Below are 20,333 nucleotides of genomic sequence, written 5' to 3'. Positions count from 1 at the left end.
ATGAAAAAAGAAATCTTTGCCTGCGGGTGTCGCTGGTGAGGGATTTTGCCTGTCAATCATCGCCTCTGCTCCGCCCCCCCCAAAGGAAAGGATAGGGGAGGGGAGGGGCGAGGAGGAGAGTGGGCGGGATTATTCGACAGTGACCTCACTGTCGAAGGGCCAAGCTCAGATTACTTTTCAGCCTAATTATTCAGAAAACCCCAGACCACAGAAAATCCACTGAATGTTTTAAGTTCAGGTTTTTTGGGTGTAATTGAGGTCATAAAACCCCAAATAAAACATTGAAAATAAAAAAAGTGGAAATGAATGTCATGATACCTTTAAGCTTTTAACAAAAAGTTTGTTTTGACCAAAGACTATCACTTAACCTACCTTTAATATATCGTCTCTGTCAGGTTGAAACCTGTCAAACATGTCCAAAAAAGTTTCCTTTTTTGTTATAATTTAAAAAATATTATATAATTAACTCTTTGACTGCGGACGACGCGATAACGCGTCAAGTGCTACTTTGTCCAGTTGGCCGTCGACGCGCTGGACGCGCTGGACGCGCGTTCATTGTTTAATCTCTGATTGCGCTATGCTGCTTAATATTCAATGTTATTCTCGAGTTCCACTTACTTCACGGACATCTGCATCCGGTTTCATGACCTGGATTCCGTTTCCGGTTTTTGATTCTTTTCCCCAGTCATTTTCGTCCAAAATAGGTAAATAAACGGTCTTTCACACGGTATGACGGACAAACGGACAGTTTCTCTTCTATAATCTATGGTCTGGGTGACGATCAGTCATCGCCGTCGTGTATCACGACGGCATTTTGGCGATCAAAACAATCTGGGACGACGTCACTTCCGTTTTCATGTTTTTCCCTGTCTAATCTATCAAGAAGGCTGAGAGAGACCCAACGACCTGATCAAGCAGTCATGTGCTGCACTCTAGTGGCGGATTTGTGCTGGGTCTTTACATTATGTCCCCTTAAATTATTTTCATGAGAAAAATTCAAAATATAAAAATAAAAAAACACGAAAATTGCTGGCACTGGGGGAGTACTTTATGAAAATACTCTGGCAGTCAAAGAGTTAAAGTAGTGACCATATTTTGACTACTTTCATCGGTATGATGGGGCATAAACCCATTAAGACCTGGTACGCTCTGATCTGTGTAATTTTTTGATTTGAGATGAAAAAAAAGCATTATTTTACACTTCGGCTATTCATAAATAGCAGATCTACAAGCTCATAGTGTGGCACCGAGTGCCGCGCTATGAGCTTGTAGATCTTATTTCTTTTTTTTTAAACATGATTTTTTTTCCCCAAATATTTGAATATATATACTTTTAAAGCAAACATTTTTAACCCAAATCTTTGCTTCTGTGGGGTCCCTGGAACAAAACATTTTGAGATGGGGTCGGCGGTAGGGCTTTCACCAACTAGTCGACTAGTCGACTAGTATAACCACTAGTCGACCTTGTTGGTACTAGTCGAATAGTTGAAAAAAAGAAAATTGTTTTAATGCCATAGTAATGGCCCATCTTACTATTATTATTATCCTCCTGACTTTATTTTTTATCAAAAGGGGGTCAAAAGTATGCCCAATAAAAGCCTATTATTGGGAAATGGGGATCCTTGGAGACGCTGCTGTGGTGCTGTGCTGCTGTGCCAGAAGCGCTTCCCTTTAAAAAAATAAATAATAATAATGTAAATTTCGACTAGTCAACCTGTAAAAATCTCTAGTCGTGAAAGCCCTAGTCGGCGGCCAAATACATATCATTTTGGGGGTCCTTGACATGAAAAGGTTTGAGCACCACTGATATTCTGTAGAAACATACGTTTTTTTTTATTTTTTAAACCTGTTAGGATTTAGAAGACATTTGTAGAATCGGCCTCAGGTCTGAATGGGTTGTTCTCAAAAAGAAATATGGAGATTTTCTGGGTTTCTGCCCCGGTTCATCACTCTCCTCTTTTGAGGCGAGTCTATAAAGCCTCATTCATGCTTCACGTAAATCAGCTATTTTTGGGGGCGAGTGACACCGTCGTTGCAACTACATGAGGCTTGAGTTTGGACACGGAGCACAGATTCACATCATATTTGTGTGCAGAAAGACAGACAGACAGACAGAGGAATGACAACAACATTACTGTGGGCCCACTCACCTTCTTATTAGATTACGGCTCTCTCAAAGCACACACTATGAGCTCACCGCTCTCTCTCTCTGTGTGTGTGTGTGTGTGTGTGTGTGTGTGTGTGTGCGCGTGTGTGCGTGCGTGTGTGTGTGCGTGCGTGCGTGCGTGCGTGCGTGCGTGCGTGCGTGCGTGCGTGCGTGCGTGCGTGCGTGCGTGCGTGCGTGCGTGCGTGCGTGCGTGCGTGCGTGCGTGCGCGCGCACGCGCAGTCCAAGTGGGCAGTATAAATAAGGTTAGAGTCGAGAGCCGACTCGAGAAGGGGGAAAAGCATCTCTCTGTCTCTCTCCCACTCTCGCTCAGTCTTTCTCTCTCTGTCCGCCTCTCTCTCTCTGACTGTCTCTCGCTGGCTGAATAAATTCGTACAAGGAGTGCATAAACACCCACATTAAAATCCTCCCATTCTGGTGCCTTCCTATCATCCTATCAACACACACACACACACACACACACACACACACACACACACACACACACACACACACACACACACACACAGAGGGTCTCTCAGGACAAATGTACTAGCATTAATCTCTGTGTTCCCTGGCTGCTTGTGTTTGGAAGGCCTCAGTGTTTTCCATGCTCCCAGCGCTGTTAGGGTCATCACAAAGCTGTCAGAACGCAGCTCCCGCCATTCCCCTTTTTTATTCGCTGTTTTGCGCCGTGCAGCAGTGGTGGACAGTAACTAAGTACATTTACTGGAGTACTACTGTACTTGCCGAGTTGCCGGCTACGTTTTAAATTGAAATATAATTGTACTTTTGACTCTACTGCATTTCTAGGAAGGGACTCTTGAGACCCAGAGTCCAGAGTGTATGAGAAATGGAGTGTTACAAGTGAAAGTCCTGTATTCATCATTTTACTTGAGTAAAAGTGTAGTATTGGCATTAAAATATTACGGTACCAAAGTAAAAGTTGTACTCTTTTTTGAAAATAGCCAATCTACAAGCTCTGCTATTTTCAACATTTTTGGGGAAAATATCTGAACATATCTGACAATTACCCACAGAATTACTTTGTAATTTGTACTTTTGAATACTTCACTATGTACTTGAGTGCATACAATCGTAGCTTTGGCCAGGGACTCGACCAACACTGTATGTTTTTGTTAGTTAGTTGTGTTTTTGTCTGGGGTGGATATACAGTGGGACCCAGTAACTGGACATTTATTCAGGAATTTCCTGGGTTCCCGGTTTAGGAAATGAGGCCAATGCAGAAGTGGTGAAAACGCTGCAGTTCTCATTAACGGCCTTGAGGGTGTCGCTATTTCCCTTCCTGCTGGTTGCAGACGACTATGCCATTAAACACAATGGGTCTTTGACCGGACTTTACACTTGATTTTGAAGTATAAAGGGTTTAACTACTTGAACCCTGTATACTTCACTTCGTTGACCAGGTTGCTCCCTCCTTTTTTCCCTCTACACCAAATGTATTTGCCAAAACACGACGTGTGGATCGGTTATGTTCGCCGAAGGTTCAACCTATTATGACATGCCCAAAATAAGGTGGATAATAAGTGGATAATATGCATATGATTTTGTTTAGCTTGTTTTGTTGTTGTAGCGGTGTATTAGCCTATATGCTGACGACGTGCTTCTGTTGTGTTGTCTTTCGCAGGAAGCCCTCAGGTCATGCCGATAAAGAGGTGATGGCTGCAACCGTCCTGACATCACTGTCCACATCGCCTCTGGTGCTCCACCCGGCCTCCACCACCCCCACAGGTAGCCACTAGCCCCCCACTACACCCACTACCCCACCCACTACAACCACCACCACCACCCCCACAGGTAGCCACTAGCCCCCCCACTACACCCACTACCCCACCCACTACAACCACCACCACCCCACCCACTACAACCACCACCACCACCCCCACAGGTAGCCACTAGCCCCCCCACTTACACCCAGTACCCCACCCACTACAACCACCACCACCACCCCCACAGGTAGCCACTAGCCCCCCACTACACCCACTACCCCACCCACTACTACAACCACCACCACCACCCCCACAGGTAGCCACTAGCCCCCCCACTACACCCACTACCCCACCCACTACAACCACCACAGGTAGCCACTAGCCCCCTAGCCTCGCGTGGCCAGACAATATCACACGACACACTGCGTGGATATTAGTCTGGTCCCTATCAACGATAGATTTTTTCCCAAGGGGCGGTTACAAAAAGATCCAAACGGACTCTATTGGTTAGACCTAAACCAATCAGAGCAGTGCTTCCTTGTTCACGAACTAATCAGAGCAGTGCTTCCTTGTACGTCATTGCTCCAAATAAGGTGATAAGCCCGCCCACATTTGGATACTGGGCCCTGGTTGGCTCCACACCACTGCGGAGGGAGAGAAATGGAATCTCTATGGAGGGGGGCCAGACCTAATCTGCCGAGGGCTAAAGTGCGATGCGATTTTGCAAAGGCAGATTCGGCTGGAACCAGGCTACTAGCCCCCCACTACACCCACTACCCCACCCACTACAACCACCACCCCAAAGGTATAGCCACTAGCCCCCCACTACACCCACTCAAGGACCCCTGGGGGTCCCCAGACCACATTTTGAGAACTAGTGCTTTAGGGTTTGTGCCAGGCAGTGTGCATGAATCAGGCCCTGTGTGTGTGTGTGTGTGTGTGTGTGTGTGTGTGTGTGTGTGTGTGTGTGTGTGTGTGTGTGTGTGTGTGTGTGTGTGTGTGTGTGTGTGTGTGTGTGTGTGTGTGTGTGTGTGTGTGTGTGTGGGGGGGGGGGGGGGGGGGGGGTGTGTGTGTGTGTGCACGCGCGCCTGCCTAGGAGGTTAGTTGACAGTAAATCAGGTGAGATCTAATCTGTTGTGACTCAGATGAGGCCGGCTGAGTGTGTGTGTGCCCAGAAGATCACATTAGACGTGTGTGTTCACAGGCAGTCCTGTTGGCAGCACTGGGTTCATATTATTGCAATTTTACCATTCAGGTCACTTAGCAGATGCTCATATCCACTGGAGCAGTGATTCTCAAACTTTTTCATGTCAAGTACCCCCAAAATGATATGTATTTGGCTGCGGACCCCCAGTCTAAAAAATATTGTTCCAGGGACCCCCAGAAGCAAAGATTTGAGTTAAAAAAAATTCGCTTAAAAATATATTATTCAAAGATTTGGACACATTTTCAAGATTTTTCAAAAATAGCAGATCTACAAGCTCATAGCGCGGCACTCGGTGCCACGCTATGAGCTTGTATATCTGCTATTTTTGAATAGCTAATGTATAAAATAATAGTTAAAGTGGTTAAAATGATTGCAACGCTATATTAACACATTTTGCTGGGGACCCCCTGGTACCCCCCCCCCCCCCCCCACTTTGAGAACCAATGCACTAGAGACTTAACCACTTTCAACCTGGTGGTGCCTGTTATGGGGCATAGGCAAAATGTAGGTGAAAGTGATAGCAGATCTGTAAACAGTATATATTTATACTTTCATGACAATCCCTCAGCCTTGACCCCGTCACCATGGCTGCTGTTGCCAGACAAGTGCTATCACTGCTGTGCCAACCTCAGCAGACGGTCAAAGTCCCTGTTGGCTATTTCGGGCGCTAGCAGCCTTAGCGTCATTGTGCCGTGGTTGCCACGTCCGTTTATTATAAGCGACTTTCTGCTTTTTTTCTTCTTCTGTAAAGTCACTTGTAAATATTGATTGTTGTTGGTTGGGTTTTTTTTTTTGGGGGGGGGGGGGGCCTTGTAGTTGCTTATTTTGGGCTTGCTTCCAGTTCCTATAGTGTTGTTTAAATCAGTGGTTTTCAAACATTTTCATCTCAAGGACCCCCACATTAATTTGTATTTGACCCCCATCTGAAAATTGCTTTGTGCCAGGGACCCCATACAAGAGTTGTGTAGTTAAAATATTCCAAAAATATTCCAAATGTTTCCCTTTTTCCCCCTCACAATGTTTTGTTGTTGAAAATAGCAGATCTACAAGCTCACTACGCGTCGCACCACGGCGCACTGTGAGCTTGTAGATCGGCCATTTTCAAATAGCCGATGTATGTATAGGTCCAAAATGCTCATGTGGCCTATAGTTGCTTCTTTTGGGCTTGTTTTCATATAGACCTTGGCACTTGTTTATCTCGCAAAATCTGGCAACGCTGATTAGCGTCATTGTGGGGCTCCCTCCCTGTTAGCAAGGCTATCGGGACCACTTGTGTTTTCAGTCGAGGCCAAGGTGATGAGCTCTTAAAAGCTAAGGGGGCGCCCTGTGGCACACCGCTGTACCTGCGGGGAAGAGTGGTAAATTAATCTGCGGGGACAGTCGTTATTAGATGATGTTAGCTAAGAGCAGTGGGTCTTAGGTGCCGCGTCCAACAATATGTTTAGTTTTTTCCTGCGTATGTTTTTAATTGTTTACGATGGGAGCGCCGCCCTTTTGGGAAAAACTCCAGCAGGGTGACGAGGTGCTGCGCTTTTATTTTGCGCTCGCGCGTTCACAACTTTTTATCTGCTTTGGAAAGCGTTTTTAGGTGAGCGTTTTGGCGTTTTCAGCCGGGGGGGAATCGGGGGATACCTTTGTATCTAAAATAATTATTGTCCCCTAAGGACAATGTGAGACTGCATAGGTCCTCGGACAAAGGCCTTCTCACTGTCCCAAAAACTAGGTAAAACTTGATGACGGTTCACTTGGAGACCGAATGTGTACAAGGAGAGGGCGTTCCTTCGGGGAGGTGACTTTCATTACATTGCAGTCTGCTCGACGTCCGTTAATTAGGAATTATTCTCTCTAAACATCTGCTGCAGCTTGCTGCAGATTACATTGACATAGCCCTCTCCCACCCCCACCCATGGTGCTCCTTGGAGGACATTGAAATGATTTCATGTTAAAGCTTTACTATGGAACCATTTTTTTCTGAATATTTTTTTTCCCCGATCTGTATGATAAATCCAATTTAACTTATACAATACAACCCGTGTGCTTGTATTTCTATTCTATTGTATTCTATTGAGACATTTAGATCCTGTGTCTGGTTTGGCCTCAACACATCAATTGTAAGAGAATATTCCGATCTGGTCTGATCTGAAGTAACTTTCATTCTGGTAGAAGAGGGGTGGTTTAAACCTGTTGATATTCAGGTCAATAGGACGATATCAGCATGTAAACCCTGATCGTTTCTCTCTTTGTTGTTTTATATCCGGTCGTAAAATTGACAGAAAAGTAAAAGAGCACAACCACTTTGTGCATGTCTAAAGTAATATTTGGATGAAATGCTTTGAGGCTTGTAAATGAGGATTACTTTTATTTTATTGTATTTAGCGTCCATGTGAACAGTTAACTCATTGAGTGACATTGACGTGTTTCACCGCAATGGCGCAACGTGCCAATGACGTGTTTGACGTGTTTTTGAGAAAAAAAAACGTTCAGAACCCAAGATATCATCATTTGAAGATCTGCTGCTCCATTCACTTCTTGTTTAACTTATTACTGAAAAAGGCTGTATCTCGGCTCCTGAGCACTATTTTTTTACTATGTATTTTTCAATGTTATTATGTTATTTTCAAAAGGCAGACAATTAATGTCAACGAGGTCCAATGCCCTCGTTGACATTAATTGTCTGAAACTAATTGTCTGAAACCACACAGTGCAACCCTCAGTGATTAGCACCCATCAGGGGATCGATTATACTGGAGATAAATATTCTGTGACTACTTGAAAAAGGTATAAGAAAATTGAAAAATTGCTGGCACAGTTCGCAATTTTTTTAAATTTCATTGGCACTGAATGAGTTAAGTTGGAATCTCTGATCTGAATGACTTCATTCTGAATGATGAATTATTGTCCATGCAAACGCAAGTATAGTTACTGCCTGATGAAAGGTCAAAATTCAATTTCTCCCATGAGCAAGCAGGCAGGCAAATTCCAGCACTTACGCAGGAGACTCAAGGTCCAACACCCGGGGTAGAACAGGAAAATTACTGAGTGCAGCTTTAAGGTGATTATTTCCATTTCTGCTGATAGTCTCAACACATGTCAGTATCTCCCGGGGAGTTTGGAGATGAGACTCAACGTCTCACGGTGTCTCCTTAATCCCCGTAGAAAACATTGATCTATACCCTACGTCTACGATATTCATAATGACCCCAGATTCACCTCGCGGTATTTTCACAGCTTTGTCGTTAGTTGACGTGAGTTTATCCCCCATCAGGCTTTACTAGGTTATTAACCCTTTCAATTCGGGAACGCATCTGTGTCATTTCAGATTTCTTGGGCTATTCAAAAATAGCAGATCTACAAGCTCGTAGCCGCGCTACGAGCTTGTAGATCTGCTATTTTTGAAAAACCGAGAACATTTGTGCAAATCTTTGAATATGTTCACGATTTATTATTTTTAAATAGCAGATCTTCAAGCTCATAAGTGCCGCGCCATGAGCTTGTAGATCTGCTATTTTTGAATAGCCAAAGAAATCTAAAATGACACGGATGCGTTTCCCGGATTGAATGGGTTAAGGAATGTTCCGACAGCTTCTCCCAGGGGGTTGTAGGGTTGGATGGATCGTGCCTTGACGGTACGGGGGCTGCTGTGCCTTTTGGTTGCTTTGTAATGTACAGTAGGCCAACATCAGTGTTTTGTACTCGGTGCGGGCAGCATCTGCATGGGAGCCAATGGAGGGAGCGGAAAAGGGGGGAGACATTTGAACGTTTTGGCCGGTCGAAGACCTGATCTACAAATACGAGCTCTTAGATCGGCTATTTTCGCTACTCGTTGTGTGACAAAGTATACAGTATAACCCTCTACCCTGCCTGGTTGAAGAGAATGAAAGGCATGAAGGTATAACTGGCCTAGTAAATTGAAACGTGATTGGTGTGATATGTGGATGTTATATTATGGGACTCTCTTTCCCAGGTGCTTCGCCCAGGTGGGCGTGGTTTTGAGGTCAGGTTAATAAGGCAGTGGTTCCCAAACAGTGGGTCGGGACCCATTTGTGGGTCGCGGACCCATTTGTATGGGTCGCCCACTTCACACCCAGTGTGAAGTGGGCGGTGTGGTCATCACAGTGGTCATCACAGTGATGGAAGCTCACTTTTAAAAAAAGTGTTTTTTTTTAAGTGCATAGTCCTATTTATAGGTTATTAATTTCATCATGTGTCGCTAGCCAATCACAGGGCTGAATAGAGTCAGCCAATCACAGTACAGCTAGGGGTGTACTAATGCTAGGGCTGTACTAATTATAAGCCAATCACAGTACAGAGAAGGGTGTACCAAAGGTGTCCCAACCCCACTTATAGGGGCAGCTACACCGCCCAAAAATACATAAGTAGTTAAAATAGCAGATCTTGTAGATCGGCTATTTTCACTAGTTTGGGTCCCGGGAAGACATTAAATTATTATTTTGGGTCTGGAGCTAAAAGGTTTGGGAACCAGTGGGTTAGGGTCAGGCATGTAGCCACGCCCACCTGGGCGAAACACCAAAGAAGGAGGGAGTCCCATTATATTCTAGCTCTAAACCCAAGTCTCAGGCGTTAGTAAAACTTTTCTTCACTGTAGGGAACCTCTGGACCTCTGACTCAGTACTCCCCAAATCCAGTCCGTTTCATTCACCTGTTTCCTAGGCTGTGTGTTTTCCACTTCCTGTCGATTTCATTGGATATCATTGTTCATCTGATCAGTTTCATTCGATTTCATTGGATCAAATCGACAGGAAGTGGAAAACACACAGCCTAGGAAACAGGTGAATAAAAGACCAAACACTCCATGGGACCGGCTTTTATGCCCATATATGGAGATCTCTGTATCTGTCAGTCCTGACCCCTTTCATACCCATATATGGAGATCACTGATGTCATCAGTATATATGCCCATATATGGGCATGCCCCCTTTTGTGCCATTGATTTGTTTGCGGCTTGATGCCATGACGACATATTGAGTTTAAGACAACACACTCCATATTGGGGCGTAGCTGCATTGGGAGGAACTCCTTATATCAGTGGTTCTCAAACTTTTTCATGTCAAGGACCCCCAAAATGATATGTATTTGGCCGCCGACCCCCATCTCAAAATATTTTGTTCCAGGGACCCCCAGAAGCAAAGATTTGAGTTAAAAATTTTCGCTTGAAAAGACTATAAATATATTAATTTGCACACATTTTCTTGATTTTTCAAAAATAGCAGATCTACGAGCGCGGCACTCTATGAGCTTGTATATCTGCTATTTTTGAATGGCCAAAGTATAAAAGGTTAAGGTGGTTAAAATCATTTTAATGCTATATTAACACATTTTGCTGGGGACCCCCTGGAATCCCCCCAAGGACTCCTGGGGATCCTCGGACCCCACTTTGAGAACCAATGCCTTACATGGTCATGGCTGAGTCGTGGTGACATGAGCCAGACGAAGTGGTCCGCCGGCCCGCCGGAAGGTCCTCCCTCTTTAAGTTTAATATAGGAGGAGGATGTATCATTATTTTCTCCTCCCTCTTGTCATCGACGATGTCGTTCCCCCCCTCCCCCCGGAGGTCAGAGGTCATGACCGACATGGGGTCACGACGGACACACACGTCCTGGGTCCCCAGCATCTCCTTGAAGGCCTCCGCGTTGGCCTCGTTCTCTACGATACATGTGAGGATCTGCTCCAACGTGTCCTCGTCATCGTCTTCCACGCCGTTCGACCCCTCCTCCTCCTCTTGCTCCTCCTGCTCCTCCTGCTTCTCCTCGTTGTCCATGCAGCAGCGGTAGCCCTTCTTCTTCAGCAGGTGGCAGGCGAGGAAGCCCAGCAGACCCGTGACGAAGAACAGGAAGACCACCACGAAGATCATGTAGGGGAGAGGAGCCGACGCATCCAAGTCTGTCATGACTGGAGCGGGGACGGGGAGGGGAAAGGGGCCAGGACTGACAGATACAGAGACCTCCATATATGGGCATAAAAGGAACACGGACACCAAGGCACCAGGCACCGATATGAAAGACCAAACACTCGACCGGTTGTTCAACCCGATCCAAGAGCCGCTGTGATGGTATCCAAGCGGGCGGTGAACCGATATGCCCCGTGGCAAAGCTAGGGAGACGGAGAATCAATGGGACCGGCTCTGTGTAAGGTGTCTACTTATGGGCTGTAAAGCCAGATACTTGCGGTTTGTATTTGCTGCTTATTCTCCTATAGAGGGAGTCGGATGTCGCTGAGTGTCGCTGATGGAACTCCTTAACCTTGAGGGATTCCTTTGCCTTTTTATACGTTTGGCCGAGGTGCTATAGTGACATCATGGTGATGTCAGTCATATCCGTATATGGAGCTAAGCAATGTCAGTTATGCCCAAAGATAAGTCTATGATGTCAGTCTTGGATGTTTCTGTTAGCTCCATATACAGTATGGGGCCCCAGGAGGTGTTCTCTGATGTCAGAGCTAGGTATGTTAGTTATCTCCATGTATAGAAGTCTCTGATGTCAGACCTGGGTAGGTCGGTTGTCTCCATATATGGGGATCTCCATGGGAAGATTGATATTGAATAGGTCGCTAAAGGCAGTGGTGGAAAAAGTACTCAAATGTTTTACTTAAGTAAAAGTATCAATACTGCAATGTAGAAGTGCTCTTGTTGTGAGCTTGTAGATCTGCTATTTTCAAATAGCCTAGGTATAAAATATGGCTAAAGTGGTTAATGTATGATTTATAACTATATAAATAAATGATAATTTATATCTGCAAAGTAACCAGTAACTAAAGTTTTCAAATAATTGTAGTGGAGTAAAAGTACAATATTTGCTTCTGAGATGTAGTGGAGTAGAAGTAAAACGATAGACAATTGGAAATACTCCATCCAGTAAAGTAAAAGTACCTCAAAATTGTACTTAAGTACAGTACTTGAGTAAATGTACTTAGTTACTTTACACCATTGCTGTAGGGAACTTCTGGACCTCTGAAGCAGTAGCTACTTCCCAAATCCAGTCCGTTGGTGCAGCTGCTTTTCTCTCCTACCATCTTGGGGGCGGCAGTGGCTCAGGGGTAGAGTGGCCGGGTAGAGTGAACTGGAAAACTGCAAGGTTCCCAGTTTGATCCCGGCTGGGGCGCTCCCCTTGAGTTAGTGTCGAAGTGTCCTTGAGCGAGACGCTGAACCCCTAATTGCTCCTGATGAGCAGGTTGGTGCCTTGCATGGTTTCCTCCGCCATCGGTGTATGAATGTGTGTGTGAATGGGTTAATGGCACAATCAATGTAAAGCGCTTTGGTTAAAAGCGCTATATAAATGCACCATTTACCATTTTACCATTTACCATCTTGCTAATTGCAGGATTTAATAAAAATGCCGTTTGCGAGTTTCATAAAAAGGCTTCATAAAAATCGCTATTCCATAACAGACTGACTAATACGTGTGCCCAGCCTTGTCAATTATAGATAATTGACTAATATTGTTTTTATAGCGAGCACACAGGGGTTGTGAGTTTGGTGGGAGTAGCGTATTATTCACACATACTCAACCGTCCAAAATGTTGTGCAAAATCATTTCAGTTGCTTTTTTCATACCTAAACCAAATGTTTTCTTTGTTTATTGTATTATTATTATTATTATTATTGGGGGGAGGGGGCTCTAGGCTGCCATCAACTAGGCCAGTCACAATTATTACATAATCACCCGATTGCAATTATTTGAGATATCACAATTCCTTTTGTTTCCATGTTAAAATGAATTCTTACATTCCTTTTTATTTTTTTACAGCAGATCTACAAGCTCATAACTTGCTTACAGCTTGTGAGCTTGTAGGCCGGCTGTTTCTGCTGCTGTTTATACTTTTTGGGCGGTGAAACCGCCCTATAAGTGAGGTTTGGAAATTTGTACAATTACTTGAAACTTGTACAATTATCCTGCGCTGTGATTGGCCAAAAAGTACCCCGCCTAACCCTGTACCGTGATTGGCCAATCACAGTCTATTCAGGACTGTGATTGGCCAAAAGTGCAACTTTTGTTTACGAAGCCTAAATGCCAAACAGAAATACAGTATCATCGTTATTTTACTGCTAAAGTCCCAATGTCCATTGCCAGTTATTTTTCAGGGTGGTGACAGCCCTATAGAACAGTGGTTCTCAAACAGTGGTCCGGGGACCACCAGTGGTCCTTGAGGTGGTTCCAGGTGGTAACCAAATGGACCCTTATATCTTTAACTCTTGAGAGCGTAAAATGAAACCAAATGGACCTGTAAATAATTGTTAAACATCTGCATTACTTAATTAAATAATCATTATGTTTGATCAACGTGTGCCTGTTATCTCTCCTATTGGTACCAACATCAATACAGCATGTGGAATTGTGGACAAAATCTTATCCAGCGATAACAAAATATCTAGTCTTGGGTCTGAGAGTCTAAATCTCATCAAACGGTGGTTCCGTGGCTCAAATGCCGAATAAATAATGGACCTTGATATGAAAAGGGTTGAAAACCACTGCTGTAGAACAATGCTCTTTTTTCCCCCTGCAGTTCCAGAGCCGGCCAGCAGGGGCTGGAAGGAGGCCCTGTCGGCCAGCTACAGCAGCTCCACCAGTGGCAACTGGAGCTGGGACGCCAGCGACCAATCGGTGCCCTCCACTCCGTCCCCGCCCCTCACCAACGACGCCAACAAGGGCTTCTTGCTGTCGTCCCACGGCGATGATGTCAGCGAGGACGTCACGGACGGCACGCACTTCCTGTTCGAGGACCCCATACCGCGCAAGAGAAAGGTGAGGATTTCTGAAATTTACTTCTGAAATGTATTTTTTTTGGAAAATGTCTAAATTTCAATACGGTAATGCATTGATAATAACCCATTAAGACCTACAAATGCCTTCTAAATCAGTAGTTCTCACACGTTCACGATTTTTCAAAAATGTTCTAAAATAGCAGATCTACAAGCTCGGCCGTGAGCTTGTGCATCTGCTATTTTTCAATAGGCATGTGTTCAGAGCTACAGTAACAGTTTCAACTCTCTGAAGCATGTGTTCAGAGCTACAGTAACAGTTTCAACTCTCTGAAGCATGTGTTCAGAGCTACAGTAACAGTCTTAACTCTCTGAAGCATGTGTTCAGAGCTACAGTAACAGTCTTAACTCTCTGAAGCATGTGTTCAGAGCTACAGTAACAGTCTTAACTCTCTGAAGCATGTGTTCAGAGCTACAGTAACAGTCTTAACTCTCTGAAGCATGTGTTCAGAGCTACAGTAACAGTCTTAACTCTCTGAAGCATGTGTTCAGAGCTACAGTAACAGTCTTAACTCTCTGAAGCATGTGTTCAGGGCTACAGTAACAGTCTTAACTCTCTGAAGCATGTGTTCAGAGCTACAGTAACAGTCTTAACTCTCTGAAGCATGTGTTCAGAGCTACAGTAACAGTTTTAACTCTCTGAAGCATGTGTTCAGAGCTACAGTAACAGTCTTAACTCTCTGAAGCATGTGTTCAGAGCTACAGTAACAGTCTTAACTCTCTGAAGCATGTGTTCAGGGCTACAGTAACAGTCTTAACTCTCTGAAGCATGTGTTCAGGGCTACAGTAACAGTCTTAACTCTCTGAAGCATGTGTTCAGAGCTACAGTAACAGTCTTAACTCTCTGAAGCATGTGTTCAGGGCTACAGTAACAGTCTTAACTCTCTGAAGCATGTGTTCAGGGCTACAGTAACACTCACAGAAGCATGTGTTCAGAGCTACAGTAACAGTCTTAACTCTCTGAAGCATGTGTTCAGAGCTACAGTAACAGTCTTAACTAACAGAAGCATGTGTTCAGAGCTACAGTAACAGTCTCAGAACCTCTCCATCATGTGTGCTTCCATTCCTATAGAGTAGCGTCAGGCAACCTTGGAACAGGCCAGCAGGAAACGTTCACAAAAACGTAAACGCTGTGTGATTTAAGAGCACCCCGCTCTGTGAACTGAACTGTACCTCCGTGGGCGATGGGTTACGTTTGTTCCCCCTCCTCTCTCTCTTGCTCTCTCTCTGCCGCCCTCTCTGTGAAGTGGTTTTGATATCAAACCACCCCACCCCAAATCTCTCTCTCTCTCTCTCTCTCTCTCTCTCTCTCTCTCTCTCTCTCTCTCTGTCTCTCTGTCTCTCTGTCTCTCTGTCTCTCTCTCGCTCCATCAACCGCTGCTTGGAAGAGGTAGTAGTTGAGAAAAGAAAGGAGGAATGGGGATGGAGGGAGGGAGGGAGGGTGTGTGCATGTCGTAGGAGTGAAGGTAAAATTTTAACAGGAGGATCAAATGACTGTCTGAGAAACCATGATGAAGGGGGCGGGGGTGTAGAAGGAGGGGAGAGCTGATTGGGCGCAGCATACCGTAGGTATAGGAACACTGTATCTTGAGACGGTACATCCTGGCCATGAGGCGGAGGGGTCAGGGGTCACCTGCTGTAGTACATGGGGTGTCCATTTCTGTATTTCTGAACTTTGAGTGGATGTTGTCCATTACACCAAAGACAGAATTCTCCTCCTGCATCCGTTACCTCGTATGTTTTAGTTTTGAGTGGATTTAGTCACTTGTAGCTTTTACAGAGCATGTTTCATTCGTTCTCAATAGCATCCTGGGCTGAACGAGGGTCTAACTCTAAAACTAATGGTTCCATGAAACACATCTTAAGAGCTTGTGCTCTTATCAGCTGGGTGCTCAAACACAACACAACACTTTCATTCATTTGAACATGTAAACACTTAACCTTTGCCAGCCTGCCTCCAATACTCTTCTCACAACGACACTTCCATGCCAGGGACCCGTGCACACAGAACACACTGAGATATCTACTTCCTATCTTCTTAACTCTTTGACTGCGGACGACGCGATAACGCGTCAAGTGCTACTTTGTCCAGTTGGCCGTCGACGCGCTCGACGCGCTGGACGCGCGTTCATTGTTTAATCTCTGATTGCGCTATGCTGCTTAATATTCAATGTTATTCTCAAGTTCCACTTACTTCACGGACATCTGCATCCGGTTTCATGGCCTGGATTCCGTTTCCGGTTTTTGATTTTTTTCCCCAGTCATTTTCGTCCAAAATAGGTAAATAAACGGGTTTTCACACGGTATAACGGACAAACGGACAGCTTCTCTTCTATAATCTATGGTCTGGGTGACGATCAGTCATCGCCGTCGTGCATCACAACGTAATTTTCGCTGATCAAAACAATCTGGGTGACGTCACATCCGTTTTCATGTTTTTCCTTGTCTAATCTATGAAGAAGGGTGAGAGAGACCCAACGACATGATCACGCTGTCATGTGCTGCTCTCTGCTGGCGGATTTGTGCTGGGTCTTTATATTATGTGTCCTTAAATTATTTTCATGAGAAAAATTCAAAATAAAAAAATAAAAAAACACGAAAATTGCTGGCACTGGGGGAGTACTTTATGAAAATACTCTGGCAGTCAAAGAGTTAAGGTCAAAAGCTAATCCTATGTGCACATAGATCTGTGCTGGAAACTGGTCCATTTGGTTCCATTTGTACTGTTATGGGGGTCCGCATATTAAACTGGGGGTCCTTGACATGAAACAGTTTGAGAACCACTGGTTTAAATATACAGTTAATCGACTGTATATTTAAACCAATACAGTACAGTACAGTAGTACAGCTTAGGCCAAGACACAAGGGTGTGTGTAAGTAAGCCCCCCCCTGATAAGGGGGGGGGGCTGTACACGGTTTGATTGTGCCTGGGCAGGGAGGCTAAGAGGATTATTCAGCGTGCTAATCATCACACTTACTGTAACCATGATAAGAAGCAAGAACAACACTTATCATCTGTGATCGTTGGCCGGATTAACAAGAGACGATTTATTTGCTCTTTCCCTTTTAGTTTTTTTTTCTCTTCTTTTTTTGAGTGGTGCTAGCCACTCCAAGGACTGACTTTGTGTGTATGTCTGTCCGTCCGTCCGTATGTTTGCGGACGGCCTCAACATGTTTGTGTCTGGCCTCAACAGCTGCGGCTGATTGCAACGCAAAGATGCGACCAGTTACACTAATTATCCACAAACAGGAGTGCAACACACACACACACACACACACACACACACACACACACACACACACACACACACACACGCACACACTTTTGAGTAAAAATACTTAAAATGATGAGTAAAAATACTTAAAATGAGTAAAAATACTTAAAATGAGTAAAAAATACTTAAAATGAATAAAAATAAAAAAGATGTTGAAATGAGTAAAAACACAAGTCAGTAAAACATTTTAAAGTACTTAAAATTAGTAAATATGCTTTAAAGTCATCAAAGTCTGTAAAAAGTAACTAATTTGAGTCAAAGCACTTGAAAGTTACTAAATTGAGTAAAAATACTTGTGCACACACACACACACACACACACACACACATACACACACACACACACACACACACACACACACACACACACAGTAAACATACTTTAAGTACTTAAAGGTAACTTAAGTGAGTTAAAATATTTAAAAGATGTTTCTGCCAATATAAAGTTATTTTAAAGCAGTCTTAGGCTAATAATAGCTCTATATTTAATGAAATGAACTCATGAAAGGCACCACTCTCTTCACACTGGGTGTGATTTCTTTTCATGGCTAGTGGTGGACAGTGACGAAGAAACATTTGCTTCAGTACTGTACATAAGTCAATGTTTTTACTATCTATGCTTTTTGGATACTTATGACCTTGACTCCACTACATTCCAAAGGCAAATATTGTACTTTTGACTCCACTATACATTTCTACTAAGGGGAAAATACTTAAAGGGATATTTCACTTCCAAACATGTTTTGGTTTCTTGATTCAGTATTTAGATATTTGATATTCATTTTAACAGACACGCCCCCTTCCTATACAAACCCATTGTAACTTCAAACTCCATTTTAACCATGTTAGATTCATTGAAAATGACCCCAAACATGTTTGAAAGTGAAATGTCCCTTTAATGAACTAGCCACTTAAGCAGTAAGCCTTATTTCAAATATAGTGGAAAATAGCAGATCTACAAGCTCACAAGTTGTGAGCTTGTAGGGGAAAAAGAGAGGTCCACGTACAGAGCGGACCCCGGTCAAGTTTACTAAGTATTTGAGGGTTCGACCACTTGAACCCCAGCATCCTTATTGTCAGGGAAATGTTCGCCAAAAACAATGGTCTGTGTTCCAGCTCTTTTTTCCCCTTTTTTTTGGTTAAAATTTAGAGTAGCCAATTATCATTTACCCCTTTTTCTCCCCAATTTACTCGTTATGTCAATTGATTCCTCCCCACACACATTTCTGTGTTGTCACTGCTGTTGTATCCACTGACTCACCTGCCAGTGAGGAGCCCTCACCAGGAGGACGTAGAGCCTTCGTCCTACTCCTCCCGCCCAACACTCCCCGCTGACAGGTGCCGCCCCAGCCCGTAGGAGTACATGCAATGAGTTATCACCCTCCTCCCCGCCCGGCTTCCCTCCCCATGAACACGGGCCATATTGTGTTCGTGCAGACGCTCGACAAAGCCGGGTGCACCACGGTGGATTCGAACCCACAACCTCCGTAGTTTTTGCTGTGTAGAAGAATGTCTTGGTAATAAAGGTATAGTGTAGTAGGCAAGGGTTAACAATCACATAAAAAACCTGTTGTCCCTCTCTCTCTCTCTCGCTCTCTCTCGCTCTCGCTCTCGCTCTCGCTCTCGCTCTCTCTCTCGCTCTCTCTCTCTCTCTCTCTCTCTCTCTCTCTCTCTCTCTCTCTCTCTCTCTCTGTGTGTAGGCTGTTATAATAATAAGTCTATTTATAAGGTGCAGAGCAGAGCGTGTACACACCCACTGTCTTTCATTAGCACTGATGCAGGTCCATGCATGCAGTGCATGCATGCTGCTGGAAGAACGGCTGCCAGCTACTGATATACCACTGATTGTTACTGTCTGGCAGAAACCTCATATCTCCAGATTTTATTTTTTTTAATGTAAATAATACCTTAATTACTTCGTCGTCATACTACAGTGTCACACAAAAGTTGCAAAAATAGCAGATCTACAATCTTGCATCGCAACGCGTTGTGAGCTTGTAGATCTTCTATTTTTGCTACATCAAACATTTTTCTTCAAGTGAAAGTGTGTCTGTGGGTTTTATAAATATTAATCTCTCAAGAACAGATTCTGCTCTGCGTTGGAATCTGTCGTGAAGGTTCGTCATAACGTGTACGCACTGTGTGGGCGTGGGCGTGCCTTCAGATCAGGAAGCAGGCCGCGCTTTACCCAATCAAATGTAGTGGGCGGGATTTACGTGTCCGCTGATCCTTCCCTACTCGAAACAAGCCGAAACTAATTTAACAATGGCGTCCGCGGAGCAGACAAAACCACGGAAAGATATTCACATTTTAACTTGCTCTTTCATCATAGAAACAAGTGGGCTTATAACCAAAACGATCCATGTTCTCTGGGAGAAGTGGTGTTAGTGTTCCGTGTAGAAATATTGTTAGTGGGAATGAAAACATAGTCGCACCACCCGGAAGTGGAGCGTGAAGGCAGACTAAAACCCCGGTTTCCTTTGCGCACGTGTGCTGCGTCGTCATTGTCCCAGAGCCAACATGAGATAGTACAAACAGCAGAGGGCGCTGTTTTTCATTCTCATTTGGCTTTGGGTTCCCAGATTGTATAAATATTGACACAATGAAAAGCATTAACAAGAGCGTATGACTAAATAATAACTACATTGGATCTGATCGCAGGTTCTACTCTTTCTTATTTTTATTTAATTTTTCTGAAGAGTAACAGTTTTGGACATACAAGGTTTCCGCCTGACGACAGCGACTATAATAATAATGCCTAATATGCCTAATAATAATAATAATAATAAAATAGAAAGAACATATCTTATCGTTGCGCTTTATGTCATCCAGTCACATTTGAGGAGTCGAGACGTGAATAGACCATTACAAATAGGTCAGTATAGCTTTGCAGCATTGTGTCGTGGTGGAAAAAGTACTCACATGTTTTATTTAGGTAAAAGTATCAATACTGCAATGTAGAAATACTCTGTTACAAGTAAAAGTCCGGAATAAAACATTTACTTGAGTGAAAGCACAAAAGTATTTGGCATCAAAATGTACTTAAAGTACCAAAAGTAAAAGTACTCATTGTGCAGAATGTCACATTTCACAAGTTCAAAATGTATTAAAAATCTTTTGAAAATAGCAGATCTACAAGCTCATAATGCGTCGCATCGCGACGCATTATGAGCTTGTAGATCTGCTATTTTCAAATGGCCGA

General features: G+C 43.9%; 2 protein-coding genes across 2 annotated transcripts in view; one reads left to right on the top strand and one right to left on the bottom strand.

The window, feature by feature from the left end:
• Window positions 1–2,212, bottom strand: part of nkain4 (sodium/potassium transporting ATPase interacting 4) — a 280,906-nt gene extending 278,694 nt beyond the window's left edge. Inside the window, exon 1 of the mRNA XM_080445340.1 lies at window positions 2,198–2,212. The gene's annotated coding sequence lies outside the window, so the exon portion shown is untranslated. The remainder of the gene's footprint in view (window positions 1–2,197) is intronic.
• Window positions 1–20,333, top strand: part of slc2a4rg (SLC2A4 regulator) — a 72,137-nt gene that overhangs the window by 34,469 nt on the left and 17,335 nt on the right. Inside the window, exons 3-4 of the mRNA XM_080445332.1 lie at window positions 3,793–3,896; window positions 13,602–13,840. Coding sequence (XP_080301458.1) covers window positions 3,793–3,896; window positions 13,602–13,840 — 343 coding nt within the window. The remainder of the gene's footprint in view (window positions 1–3,792; window positions 3,897–13,601; window positions 13,841–20,333) is intronic.

The sequence above is a fragment of the Gymnoscopelus braueri genome (assembly GCF_963280865.1).
Source record: "Gymnoscopelus braueri genome assembly, chromosome: 12".
Lineage (NCBI taxonomy): Eukaryota > Metazoa > Chordata > Actinopteri > Myctophiformes > Myctophidae > Gymnoscopelus > Gymnoscopelus braueri.
Note: the sequence above shows the minus strand (reverse complement) of the source record. Positions and strands in the feature narration are given on the sequence as shown.